General features: G+C 60.9%; 1 protein-coding gene across 1 annotated transcript; it reads left to right on the top strand.

Annotated features, from left to right (window-relative positions):
* The first annotated feature begins 327 nt into the window (after positions 1-327).
* Positions 328-2,254, top strand: LOC308337822 (testis-specific Y-encoded protein 10-like). Its single transcript, XM_080796018.1, has 5 exons — positions 328-698; positions 838-949; positions 1,049-1,194; positions 1,289-1,373; positions 2,075-2,254. The coding sequence occupies exons 1-5, from the start codon at positions 639-641 to the stop codon at positions 2,095-2,097; spliced, it is 426 nt and encodes a 141-aa protein (XP_080652144.1). The 5' UTR covers positions 328-638; the 3' UTR covers positions 2,098-2,254.
* The last annotated feature ends 11,235 nt before the right edge of the window (positions 2,255-13,489 follow it).

Here is a 13,489-nt window from a genome sequence, read left to right on the forward strand (position 1 = left end):
GGCACGGCCAGGTCCGCCCCCGTCCCCGCCCCAGGCCCTCGAGGCCCTGCAGTCAGAGCTGGAGCCCATGAACAAAGACGCCAGCAGGGCCTACTCTGGGCTCAAGCTCAGGTTCTGGCAGAGGCGACGGCGTCACCTGGACCACCGAAGCGCCCTCATCCGGGGCATCCCTGGCTTCTGGGCCAAGGCTGTATCCTTGATACCTTCACGGAGGGACCCCGATGTGGCCGGGCTAGCGCAGGAGACTCCTGTGGCAGGGGGCCTGCGTTGTGGTGGCCTGGCTCATGCCTCGGTGATCACGACAGTTTCGAATCCCTGCTTCCGGGTGGGGGTCCCTGGTGGGGCCGCAGGTTGCCCTCGATGTGCCGGGGAGGGGGCCGTGGGTGGGCAGGGAGGTCACCGAGGATTTCCAGCTTTCTGTGTTAGTGCCCAGCAGGGAATTACCTAACTAACTAATGCAGCAGGCCGTGCGGGGGCGCAGGGGCCCTTGACACAATCTGTGAGGTGGAGTGGGTCCCGGTGGTAGGAGGGGAGATGCAGGGCGCACTTGCTGTGCAGACCTGCTCTGTTGTTGTAGCTCTTTCTTCTCCAGCCCTCGGAGAGTCCTTGACCCGAAGCAGTTTGTGAACCACCCGCAGATGTCAGCCATGCTCAGTGAGCAAGATGAAGGCATACTTGGCTCCATGACGGATTTGAAGGTCTGGCCCGGGAGATGGAGGCCCGGCCTGGGGGATGGGAGAAGAGGGGGTAACAGAAGCGATTCCTCCCCAAGGCCAGGAGGGGAAGGGTCTGCTGGACAGAGATCTCAACCCTCTCCCCCACTTTGCCGCCCGGCAGGTGGAGGAACTCGAGTCTCCCCGTGATGGCCGCAAGATCCTGCTCTTCTTTCGCGAGAACTCCTACTTCCGCAACGACGTCGTTGAGAAGGAGTATGTCCTCAGGGCTGCTGGTAAGGGGCCTCTGCGTGGATGGGCGGCAGCAGGTGGAGGCGGCAGGGTTGAACCTGATGCATCATCCAGCGCCTTCGCACGGACCCTTCCTCTTGCAGGGTACGAGCCGTCTCATTCCACTCCCATCCAGTGGCACCACTGTTACGAACAGGAGGCCTGTAGCCGCAGACGCCACAAGAGCAGCCTTAACTTCTTCAGCTGGTTCTCTGACCACAGCTTTGCCGGGCCTAGCAGGATAGCTGAGGTGGGTCCCTGTGACAAACCGCGCACGTGAACCTGCCTGTGCTCCCCAGCGGACTGGGATGTGCATCTGAGCCCTGCCCCGTTTCCCCTGCCAGATCATCATGGACGACCTGTGGCCCGATCCCCTGCAGTACTACGTGAGGAAGAAGGCCCCAGCAGAGGGAACTGAGAGGAGGGCAGGTGAGACGCCCAGGGCGTGGGTGCTGAAAATGCTCCGTGCGGCTCCGTGGGAGCTGGGCTCCACAAATGCAGAAACGGAGGCTTAGAGGAACACTCAAGAGGCGGTGACCCCGTGTCCAAAGGGCATCACCGTGAGTCGGGGAGGGCGGTGTCAAACTGGTTCTGCCTGGGAAGCTTGAGGCAGGCGGGTCAGGCAACACCAGTGAGCAGAGCCGGAGAAGCAGTCGGCTCAGCAGCTGCCTTGCGGGAAGTGCCACTCCCTGGCCGTGAACTCCTGCCCTCAGGTCTCCTCGCCACCGCCTCAGCTTTGAGCCCACCTAAGCACCTCTTGCCAGCCTTGGCGCAGATGTCTGCGTTCCCTGGCGTAAAGGCTCATGCGTCACCCCGTCACTTTTGTGTGTTCATCGGTAGAGTCCTCCCAGTCATCTCCCTGGGCAATCTCCTGTGCCCACCGCAATCAGCCAGAGAACACTGGAGAGCGTGCACAGATACCGTTGCTATGTGGGTGGAGGAAATGTAGGGGGATCGCCATCAAGGGCCGGGGAGAGGGGCAGGGGAGAATGGCCTCCGTTCCCCGAAAGGGCCTTGAAACCCTCAAGCAAACCTGCGTGTGGCCCGTAGAGGATACTCACCGGCCGCCTCATGTGTGCCCGGGTGACTGTGTGCCCGTGTGTCTGTGTCTGTGTCTCCGTCTCTCCCAGGGAACTTGAGCATGTTGAGGTGAATACGCAGAAGCCTTGCCCTTGACCCGGAAAGAGTCCAGGACCTTCAGATGGAGCCGGATGATCAGCCTGGTCCCTCCCACAGGGAACACCTCCAGTCTGGTGCCTGGGAGAAACACAGGGCCGATTGAGGCCCCCTGTAAAAATACTGAAATGTGGAAAAACGACGTCAACCGTGTTTATGTGTGTTACTGTGTGTACGCTCACACACGGTCGTCTTCATGGAAAGGGGCAGGTGGGGAGCCTGAGCTCATGGGATTCCCGTCGATGCTTACTACTCTGCCCCGGCATCCTTATTCCGTGGAAGGGGTGGGGCCGTATGCTGGCCCAGAGGTCCAGGTCACACGAGCTCTGGGACTGCATCCCAGCGTGGCAGAGGTCCTTCCCCTAGGGATGGTGGAGGTGGGCAGGGAGAGGAGATGAGCGAAAGGCCAGCTAACAGGGCCCATGCCTTCCCTGGGGAAATAACAGAGGTCAAAGAAAGGGAAGGGCGAGCCAGGGCCAAACGTGTCCAGTGTCAACTTTTGGTGGATGGCGATGACCGTCTCCCAGAGATGCTCCCTGGTGGATGACCTCACACACAGAACGGGTGGGACTGTAGTTTCATTACTCCGTTGAACCCCAGTGCCAGGGCTCTCCTTTCTTCTAAACAAGGGGCCCAGGCCCTTGCTGACACAGTCATCCTCTCAGCCCCAGATACAGCGGGAGCGAGTGGGGGCCAGGCCCTGTGGAGGGACTGTTGGAGAGGGGAAAGTGGGAGGAGGGAAGGTAGGAAAGATCACCCTGTCGTTCTGGCCCAGGTAGCTGGGCGGAAGCATAAATTGCAGGGAAAGGCACGCTCGCGCGCGCGTGCGGGCCCGCACACACACACACACGCACGCGCGCGCGCACACACACACACGAACACCATCGGGTTCCAACCGCCCTAAGCCACAGAATATTTAGCCACTCACATACACTGACACATACTCAGGAGCAGAGCCAACACCCCCAGCCAACACACAGTGATTCAGTCACCCTCATGTCCTGACACGCACACACTCACTCACCCTCCCAGGCACACAACCTTCACCCACTCACATGTCCAGAGACACGCTCACATACTGACAACCCCACGCAGCCCCATGATCCCCACTTCCCGGCTTCCCTAGGACGTTGGCTTGGGGTCCCCCAGATGGTCAGCAGAGGAGAGGGCAGAGTATTGCTGAATGCGAGACCCAGGACACCCGCCCGTGTGCTGTCTGTCCCGTGCTGACCCCGAGGCTGATCTGCCTCCTTCTCCGTGGTCTGAAGGCAGGTGCCCAATGCCCTCTATCCGCTTAGACCCCAAAAGGGAAATGCCACCAAAGGGCACCCCTAGTCCTCACCAACACCCCACGGAGCACGCTCCCCTGGTTAAGGGCCAAGTGCGCGCAGGCTGCTTTGACCGTGTAGGGCACCGTCCATCTTCTGAGGTCTTGGCCTCACTCCTCCCACTTTCAAATTCTTTGTGACTTTGGGACTCAGAGGCCAGTCTCTTGCACGGAGCATAGATGTGGCCAGCTTTTCAACACCTGCCCGTTCTGCTGTCGTCCACATCTTACTCCAGTGCTGTGAAGCCCCGTTACTGACCAGCCCCGTTACTGACACAGGGCAGTCCACAATCACAGTACTTGGTGTCTGTGTACTCCCTGGCTGTTTCCACCCTCTATTCCTCCGTGACTTCCCCATTTGCTGTCTCATGTTTTCGGGAAACATGACAGCTGCCCTGGTTGACACCACTGGATTCAGCTCTGCTCAGCCGACTTGTTGCTTCCCCACGCGTGGGTGGCCCCTTCCTCACAGGCGATGTGTCCTTTGGGTCTACATGCATCGCAAAGTATGAATTCAGCTGGGGGCAGACCAGTCCTTGCCTCCCCGCCTCCGCCCTTCCTCGCCGCGCCCTGCCTGTCTCTCCCTCCCCATCCCTGTGCACGGCTCTCCCTCCTGCCCCTGTCCCTCTCTTCCCTTCTCTCCCTCCCTCCCATTCCCCCTCTCTCCCCCAGCTCTTCTTCTCCTTCTGGGCTTCTCTCCCTCTCCTCCCAGTCTCCCTCTCCTCCCCCTCCCCCTGTCACCACCCCAGCCTTCTCCCTCTCCAAGGCTGTGCTCCTGTTCCTGCGGTAACACCAGAGGAGCCTCCTCTAGTGGTTTGGGCAAGGTTGCAAGTGCTGGGTCAGTTTGGATTGTACCAGTAATTCCAAAGTCTGAGCTGTCTCACGGACTGTCTCAGACATTTGTTTCTTCGCCCCATAGACAGCCATGCATCTTACTCCCTGCAGGGGCGTTTGTGACACTTGTTGCGACCACAGCCCCTGCACTTAACGCCTGCACTAAACGCCAAGGGAGTTCCTCCTGCGTCTTTCTGGTCAAAATCCCCCAGGACACACCGACCCACTCCTTCTAATAGAGGCCCTCCCACGATGCAACCGCAACGCTGGTGGCCTTGCCATCACCCACGAGGCCTTCCCTGACACCTCAGGCGGCAAGCATCCTATCCCGCCACAGCACCCGCCCCCGCCCCCCGGAGCAGACCTCTGTGAGGTGTGGTCTTGTCTCAAAGGACCGACGTGGGGAGTACCAGAGAAAGGGCACTTGGGCTGTGCATGCTCACTTGGCCATCCCCTCCCCGCACGGTACTCCACTCAGCCACCGACACAGTCTAAGGGAGAACTTGGAGCGGAGCTGGAAGAAAGACACAAGAGCCCTTGCATGCAAGTCAGGTGGAGAAGGAGAACGCAACGAGGAAAAGAGACACAGAAACAAAGCGAAAGGGGCCGCTCAGAGGAAAGCACCTTGGGAGCAAGTTTTACCACTGGCTTGGGCAGAGGAATTTGCAGAGTTTCTCTTTGGACTGAAAGCCTGGCCCAGTCGCATGCTGCCCAGTCGCAATCACGGACCTCACCGGGGCCGGCTTAGCAGCTCTGTAGGCACCCCGGTGGCCAGGGACCTCGGCTCTTTGCAGAGTAACTTCAGGGAAAGTACTTGGCGTGCAGTTCCCTTCTCTTCCGGAAAGCTGGGGCGGGGGATGGGGGGTGGGGGGCTGGGGAGGCGGATGGCCCCTGCACGCAGCACCTTGGCGGCGGGCTCCTGGCGCCGTGCACCACCGGGCAGGCCCAGGGCGAAAGCCACGTGGCAGTGACGGGGCGCAGGTGGGGCAGCAGCTGATGCCCCCCGGGCTCTCCCCCAGGTCCCCTAAGAAGGAGCGCGGGAGGCTTTCGCGCGGCGGGCACACTCGGCATTCAGCCGCCGGATTTCAATTCCTGGCGCCAGCCGAGGGGCCCCAGACGGACGGACGAGAAAGGGACGAGTGGGGCTGGGATACCACGGCACTTGCGGGAAAGGCCTGACAGGGGTCTCTGAAGAGAACGTTTGGGGTTGAGAGGCGCGGTGGCCACCGCGGTGGAGGGGCTCGGGCGGGCTCCCGGGCGGGCTCTGGTGCGGCCAAGACACAGGGCGGGTGGTGGCCACGCCCACTGCCCTGGCACGGGTTAGACCCGGGAGCACGCCGCGTCCTGCGCGGGGCTCGGGGGCTCCATCCGGCCCAGGCCGCATGCGTGCCTCCCCCCGCCCCACACCCCTGCGCCGCCCGTGTCTGCCCCGTCACCGCCCGCCCCGGGGGCCTGTGCGCATGCGTGCCCCAGGCCCGCGCACTCTGCTAGGCGCTGCCGCCCAGCGGCGTTCCTGGGCGCTGCAGCTGAAGCTGCCGGTGCCGCCTCCGTCGCCTTCAGTCCCCAGCGGCCGGCGCTCAGGGCCAGGGCCACATGGAGAGTGAGTCGAGGTCCGGGGAAGGCGGGGCTGCCCCAGAATCCTGGAGCACCTTGGTCGCAGACGAGGGCGGTGAGGAGGCGGGGGCCCTCAGGGAGACCGGCTCCTGCGGGCACGCGGGGGCGCTTCTGGCCCTCGAGGCTGCGGGGGTGGTGGCAGAGGCTGTGCGGGAAGCTGAGGCCCAGGGGGGCACAGAGGAGGCCGGCGCGGGGCCGGAGTTGGTGCTGGTGGTGGAGGATATCGCGGCGGTGGTGGAGGTGGTGGCGGTGGAAGTCGAGGAGGTGCTGGCGGCGGAAGACGAGGAGGTGCTGGCGGTGGAAGTCAAGGAGGTGCTGGCGGTGGAAGTCGAGGAGGTGCTGGCGGCGGAAGACGAGGAGGTACTGGCGGCGGAAGACGAGGAGGCGGCGCAAGCACAGCAGGTCGAGAGGCCGAAGGAGCTGTGGCAGGCAGAGCCGGTGCCCCGGCCCGACCCAGCCGGGGCCGCACTTGCCGCGCTGGAGGTGGTTCAGGAAGCGCTCCGCTCTGTGGACGCCCAAGCCTCCAGGGCCTACTTGCGGCTGAAGCGCAGGATGAATCGGAAGCGCAGTGGTCACCTGGCTCGAAGAAGGGCCATCATCCAGGGCATCCCTGGCTTCTGGGCACACGCCGTATCCTTCAGCCTGCTGGCTGGGTTTGGGCACCTGTGGAGGAGAGTGGGAGCAGGGCAGCAGGGTGCAGAGCCTCAGCCAGGGGCAGGAGAGCTGCGGGGATGGGCCTCGCTCCCCCAGCCGTGGGCCCCAGGCCTCCAGCGCTGGGCACCTCGCGGCAGTAGGCCGCCCAGGCAGCAGTGGGCCCAAGGCGGGAGCAGTGGCCCCAGCCTTCTCCTGCACAGCAGAGGGGCAGGGGCCAGCAGAGGGTGGTCCCGGAGGAGGTGGGTGCGGGGAGGGAGTGGGCGTTGGGGGGAAAGGCAGGGGCTGGGACCTGTGCATTGCTGCCTGAGCAGAAGGTCCGGGCCAGTGCTTTGGGGCTGCAGCACCCCAACAGGCCTCTGCGGTCGCGGAACCCGGGTCAACACTCTGGACTCCTAGTGAAGCCCGGTCCCACTTGGCTCAGAGCAGATGCTGCAAGGAAAGGATTTGGGGGGTGCGTGGGGCAGATGGAGAGGCTGCGCGCCTCCTTCCCGGTCCTTCCCAACCTGTCTTTTTGGCGAGGTCACGGCAGACCTAGAGTTCTGTGCGCTTGCACTCATTGAGGGTCAGTCAGCGGGCTGGCCGACTTCAGCGGCCCCCGGGGCCCTGGACATGGTGCAGGGGTGCTACAAACTCTGTCTCCGCAGGTCCTACTGAGGCGGGCCGAGGCCCCTGGCCCAGGTGCTCACAGACACGTTTCCTGCCTCCCTGCCTCTCCGTCTCCACGTCCCCCACCCTGGCTCGCTCTCTCCCCGCCTGCCGTCCCTCTGCAAGTCTCTTCCTCGGGGTTTGGGTGTCTCTGTCTCTCTCTCTCTCCTCCTTCGCGCCCCGTCCTCCCACACTACCCCTTTCCTCCCTCTCTTGCTGACCCTGCCAGGCTCTTGCTTGGCACCCTGGCTGTGCAGCCATGCTGCAAGTGAGCGGAGCAGCCCCCTTGTGGGCACAGAAGGTCCCTCAAGAGCCCAGGGCTTCAGGGGAGCACACAAGCAAACACGGCCGTGAGCGGGGGACCGAGCCCATCCAGACATCCAGCGTGGTGACTGACCGCCTCCTGGCCCAGCCGGCCCCGGGCACAGGCCAGACGGACTTGGGAAGGCAAAGCAGGCAGGCTCCTGGCCTCACCCTGTTGATCCTCCAGCCCAGCGCCACCCCAGGGCAGAGCATGGGTGACGAAAGGGCAAGCGCTGAGGAGGCTGGGAGTGTGGCGGTGCCTTCTGTTTGTGCACAGGCCCCATTCGGTCCCTGGCTCTCGGTCGGGAAGGGCCGGGGGTTCCCGGGTGGTTCCCGGTTCTCTTTCCGGAGCACTTGCCGTCGAGGCTCCTTGACCCAAGGCAGATCCTGAATCACCCGCAGATATCAGCCGTGACAGGTGACCAGGACGCAGACCTGCTCAGCTACATGACCAATTTAGAGGTTAGCCCTGGAGACGGAGGCCGGCGGTGGTGCCTTGGGAGTGGGGTTGCAGCTGGAGGGGCTGCGGCAGGGTTGCTCAGAGCCGCGCTCAGTCCCCTTCCCCCTCCCCGTCCTCTCGCTTTGCTGGGCCAGGTGGAGGAGCTGGTTCATCCCAAGTACCGCTGCAGGCTGATGTTTTCCTTTGGGAGCAACCCCTACTTCCAGAACGACGTGATCGTTAAGGAGTATCACCTTAGCATCGCCGGTAAGAGTGGGCCTGAGCTTCAGGGGAGCTGGCGGAGGGCCGCCGGGCACGTGGGCCCCGGGAACGGGAAGGGAGGTGTATGGGGTCCTGGGGGCGGGGGAGGGATTTGGCACCGGAGGGGGAGAGGTTGTAGGTTGGGAGCGAGAGCGGGCGTGGGGCCCTGGCCATGGACGGCCTCCCTTAAGTTTCCTCGTCCTGCAGGATATAGGGCGACTCGTTGCACCCCAGTCCAGTGGTTCTGGGATGAGGAACGTGGAGGTGCCAGCCGCAGGCGAGACAGCAGCAGCCTGAACTTCTTCAACTGGTTGTGTGACCCCAGCTGCCCGGGGCCCAACAGGATGGCCGAGGTGAGGCCCCTGCGGCCTTCGTCCGCCACGGTGATGCTGGGGCCCCGGCTGCTGGGGACCGGGGCCGGGGGCCCCACGCTCACCTGGCCTTTTTTCCCCTCCCAGATCATCATCGAAGAGCTGTGGCCCAATCCCTTGCAGTACTACCCTAGGCCGGAAGGCGGCCCATGGGAGTGAGCTGAGAGGAAGACCTGTCGGTAAGGAGCCCCAAGGGCTGGGTCCTGAACTGTGTGGGGAGGGTGCCCGGGGACAGTCAGTTTCATGGCGGGGAAACTGAGGCTCAGAGGAGCCTGGGCCCACGCAGCAGCTGGCAGGGTGGGAAGTGAGCCTGGGGCCACTCAGAGCACACCCACAGGGCGGAGGAGGTGTCTAGTCCGGCAGGTGCCTGCCCCCCATGCTGTGTGCCGGCAAATCCCTGCTCAATCGGGCGAAGCAAGGCTTCGCCACCGCCTTTTCCTGAACTGTCTCCCGTGGCTGTCGGCCCCTCTCTCGGTCCTCCTGCCAACGCCTTCAGTTGGGGATGGCCGGCCTATCTTGGGGAGTCGGGCTCCTTGTCCCGTCCCCGTCGTGGGCCACGACTCCCGGGCTGCCCTCCACGTTCCTGAGCACCGCCTGGCCTCCCGCAGCCATACGGACATCCTGGGAAATGGCCCTAGGCCGTCCACAGGAGGGTCGTGGCGCCCTCGCTGGGGAGGAACAGGGATCCCACGGGGACGAGGCGGGCTCGCAACATCACGTTGGCGATCCCGGCAGCATGTGTTTTCACAAATAGCTAAGATTTTTGTGTGTGTTTTCCTGTTTGTCTCTGTGTGTGTGTGATGCGTGTGTCTATGTGTCGGGGCATGGCCGCTGTGTGGAAGTGGACATCAGAGAGCACCCGAGTTTGACCACCGAGACGAATTTGATGAGGCCTCCACCGTTGAGAGACATGGATGGGCTCGTCTCCGTGGTGCTCTGCCTGCACGGGACAGAAACAGGGACAAGGATCAGCAGGGGCGGCGCTAGAGAGTATCCTGCCCAATGCTGCAGGGACAGGGGGAAGGGCCATAAACAAGTTACAGAGCCCTTTGGGTCCATGTGTCGGCTTCTGTCGGGGGCACGGGAAATGGCAAGGAGGAAATCAGCCTGCTGGGATCCTCCAGCCCCCATCCTGTTGGATTCCATGGGTGGGCGTGATGGAGAGCTTGGGGGCCGGGCGCAGCAGGGCTGGGCCTGGGGAGAGAACCCCACCCTTCCTAGGCAGGATCTGGCCAAGGAGGGGAAAAAGGTGCAGCTCTCCCGGTGAAGTCTTGTTCTTTAGAGCAGGGGGCCCAGGAGGGTCCAAGGTGCTCCCGAGCGGGGCCCTGGTGCCCCCTTGGCTCCTCGCACCACCATATTCACATCGCTTGGAGAGCTTTTCCAAGTTCCCCTGCTCCTGGAAGTGTGCCCTGCGTTGCTGAGATGCGAGGCCATGCATGCTTCTGGTCAGGTCCAGCACAAACCCAAGGGTCCCGGCAGGACCAAGGGGGAGGCAGTCCCTCACCGTCCCTGTGGACACCAGACCCTCCTGCAGGTAACACCACCCACCGCAGGGGACAGTTCCATGGATATGTGAGGGTACGCCAGTGTGGTCCACAGGCTGTGTGACATCGTGAGTCTGCTGTGTGTGAGGGAGCAGCTGTGGGCGGGTCCGCATCCGTGTGTGTGTGTGTGTGTGTGTGTGTGCGCGCATTTTCAAGCACCTCTGACCACCTGAGCATTCCTCTGAGCTGAGGACCATGTGTGTAGGATTCTGCACGTGTGTGTGTGGACTTGCATGTCCTCTTTTGCTCCCCTGTGTGCAGGCCGTCATGGGTGCGTGGGCGCTTAGCTTGTGTGTCTCGTATGTGTGTGCGCGTGGGTGACCAGGGTGTATGCCTGCATCCCGGAGACAGGGTGTGTTTATGTTTTGCGTCTGTGTGTGTGCACACCCATGGGTGAGTGTGTTGCGAGGCCTCGAGTGACTGCATGCACACCGGCGCCGTGTGGGCGTGTTCACGTGTGCTGCAGGTGCATGCCGGCGTGTGCACACGTGTGTCTCTGAGTGTGGCCACGTGTGCTTGCCTCATGTGTGGGTGGAGGCTTCAGGTGCACGCACGCGAGAGTGTGTGGCGAGTGTGAACGTGTGTGTGCTGGACGCCGAGTGTGTAGGTGTCTGTTTCTTGGTTGTGTGTTCCCGTGAGCAGGACTGTGGTTTTGCGTGGCCGAGTGTCATGCCTGCGAGCTGGTTCCGTGCATTTTTTTGCGTAGGTGTGTGCTTCTACGCACAGAGGCATGTGTGTATGCGTGCACGCAGAATTCTGTATGCCTGGGTGAGGTGAGTGGTGTGTATTCGGTGCGTATGCATTTCCAGGCACCGCTGGGTGTGTGACCCTGCAGGGCTACGCATACAAGGCTGTGTGCCGTAGTCCTTGCCTGGGAGTGTTTTGTGTGCATACCCTTGTGTGCCCACAGATTCCTGTGGTGTGTTTGGGGACTTGCAGGCCCAGGGGTTATTGTGGTTTTGGGTGTGTACCTGTGCGTGTAGGTGTCGCCACCCTTGCAAGCCTCGGTGCTGGAGACTCTGTGTGTGTGTGTTTTTCTGTGCGTGTGTGTGCGCGCGCGTGTAGGCATGTCTCTGTGTGAGGGGATAAGTGGGAATGCCTCTGTGCCATCGAGCAGGTGTATTCACTGTGTGTCTCCTCTTCTGTAATCAGTGTGTGTGTTTGTGTGTATGGGGACAATTGGAAATGCCCTTATGCCGTAGACCATGTGTTTTCATTGTGTGTCTCCTCTTCACTAAGCAACGTCTGCGTGTGTGTGTGTGTGTGTGTGTGTGTGTATGTGTGTTTCTCTGGGGCCTTCTTTGTACACAGTTGTGCTGGAGAGTTTGGTGTGTGTTGTGGGTACATGTTTCCATGTGAACTTGTGTTTCCAGTTGTAGGGCTGAGGGTGCATGTCTCTGTGACATGAGATAGGTTGTGCAGGGAGTGCATGTGGGTTTGCGTGGGCTTAAGCGCGTGTGCACGTACGTGCGTGTGAGTGTAGCGGTTGACTGTGCATTTCTATATCAGGGAGGATGTGTTGTTTTCTCACATGTGTCTGAATCCTCAGGGCGTGCGCATATGAGTGTGTGTTTTGGACCCTTGAGAATGCCTGCGTGTCAGATTCTGTGGATGTTTCTGGATTGCGGGGGATCACGGGCATACTTCCTTTTTGAGCAGGTCAACTGCGTACGCCTGTGCCGGAGACCTTGTATGGGTTGTCTGTGTGTACGTGTGCTTGCAAGCGCACGTGTGTGTTGGTGTACTGTGTGTGGTGTGCTCTGTGTGATTGCAGAAGCATGAACCTGTGTGTGTGTGTTTGTGTGCCTGTTTGAGTGGCTACGTGTGTGTTCCTGTATGACACAGACCATGTGTTTTACTTACATGCTTCTGTACCCTCAGGGCTATGTGTGAGTGTGTCGTGCTCAGATGTAACGTCGTGAGTAGCGTATGCCTGCGTGCTGGAGTTTGTGGATGTGTTGGGGTGTGTGTGTTAGTGTTCTTGGGCACACCCGTGTAATGGTTTTTATGGTGGTGCCACATGCGTATGCCTGTGCCGGACACCTCGTGTGAATTGGGTCTGTTCTGGGTGTTTTTGCAAGCACCTATGTGTCTGCAGGCAAGGGATGGTGTGCATGCTTCAGATCAACATGAGCGAGTGTGTACACAGTGTGTACAGTGGGTTCGAGGAGAGTATGTGTGTATGTGTGTGTGTGTGTGTGTGTGTGCACACTTGATGGGCTACTTGTGTGTTCCAGGATGACGTAGACCATGGGTTTTGCTTACGTGCTTCTCTATCCTCAGGGGAGTGTGTGTGTGGTTGCGTGTGTTCTGTGTGTGTGTGTGAGTGTGCATGCTCCGATGTGTTGGCGTCAGTTGTGTATGCCTCTGTGCCAGGGGTTTTTGATGTGGTCATTTCCGTGTGTGAGTATGATGGTTCCGCGACACACGTGTGTATGTATTTTGGGGCCGGGACTGTATGTGTAGGCCTTTGCCGAGACCTTCTGTGAGTCGTATGCATTGTGTGTGTGTGTCTGTGTTCGTGTTTACAAGCCCCTATGTGTCTGTATGCAAGGGCTGCTGTTACAAGCCTGAATTTCATACCGAGGAGTGTGAGTTTAGTGTGTTCAGTAGGTTTCCTTGAGCGTGTGTGTGTTTGTGTGTGTGCGTGTGTGTGAATGGAGCTTGTGGGTGTGTGTTTGCATTTTCATGTGTCTGTGTGTGTGTGTGTGTGTGTGTGTCTGTGCGCATGTGTCATCTCCACGCCTTTGTATCAGAGATAATGTGTGGGTGCGTGTAGCATGTGCATGTGTTTGCACGAACACACGTGTCTTGTATGTCACTCTGTGTTTAGATGAAAATGTGAGTCTGGTTACGTGTGGCCTCATGCACGCCTGGGTGCCGTGAGTCTGTGTGTGTGGGGGGGTATGCATGTGCCTCTCGATGACTTGGTTTCAGGGATCATGTGTGGGTGTGCAGGGTATGTGCATGTGTTTGGACGAGCACAGACGCATCACGTGTTTCTCTGTGTTTCGAAGAACACGTGAGTGTGATTTTGTGTGGCCTCATGCACGTCTGGGTGTCGAGAGTCTGTGTGTGTGTGTGAGTGTGTGTGTCTGTGATGTGTGCCCAAGCCTTTGGACAGGGTCACGTGTGTATGAGTGTGTTGGGAGTCCCTGGTCGGGAAAGGAGAGGGCCCATGGCACTTCCCGCTCTGCTGATTATGGAGAAAGGGGCCAGTGGCGGAGTGCAGCCACGTCCCTCCTGACACACAGACCTTGTGTGCATTCCATGGTTACTCAGGGTTCTCTGTCCCCTCTCGCCGCAAAACGCACACGGGCCAAGGCAAGGCAGGCACGTGTCAAGCACACCACCCATCGAGGCAGCTTGCACGGATG

Source organism: Martes martes (genome assembly GCF_963455335.1).
Source record: "Martes martes genome assembly, chromosome: Y".
In the NCBI taxonomy this organism is placed as follows: Eukaryota; Metazoa; Chordata; class Mammalia; order Carnivora; family Mustelidae; genus Martes; species Martes martes.

Bases quoted from the DNA above. Each gene is read 5' to 3' on its own strand.
- LOC308337822 (XM_080796018.1), top strand. From the start codon at position 639: ATGTCAGCCATGCTCAGTGAGCAAGATGAAGGCATACTTGGCTCCATG. The intron at 699-837 runs GTCTGGCCCGGG...GCCGCCCGGCAG, and splicing joins GCTCCATGACGGATTTGAAG to GTGGAGGAACTCGAGTCTCC. The intron at 1,195-1,288 runs GTGGGTCCCTGT...TTCCCCTGCCAG, and splicing joins GGCCTAGCAGGATAGCTGAG to ATCATCATGGACGACCTGTG.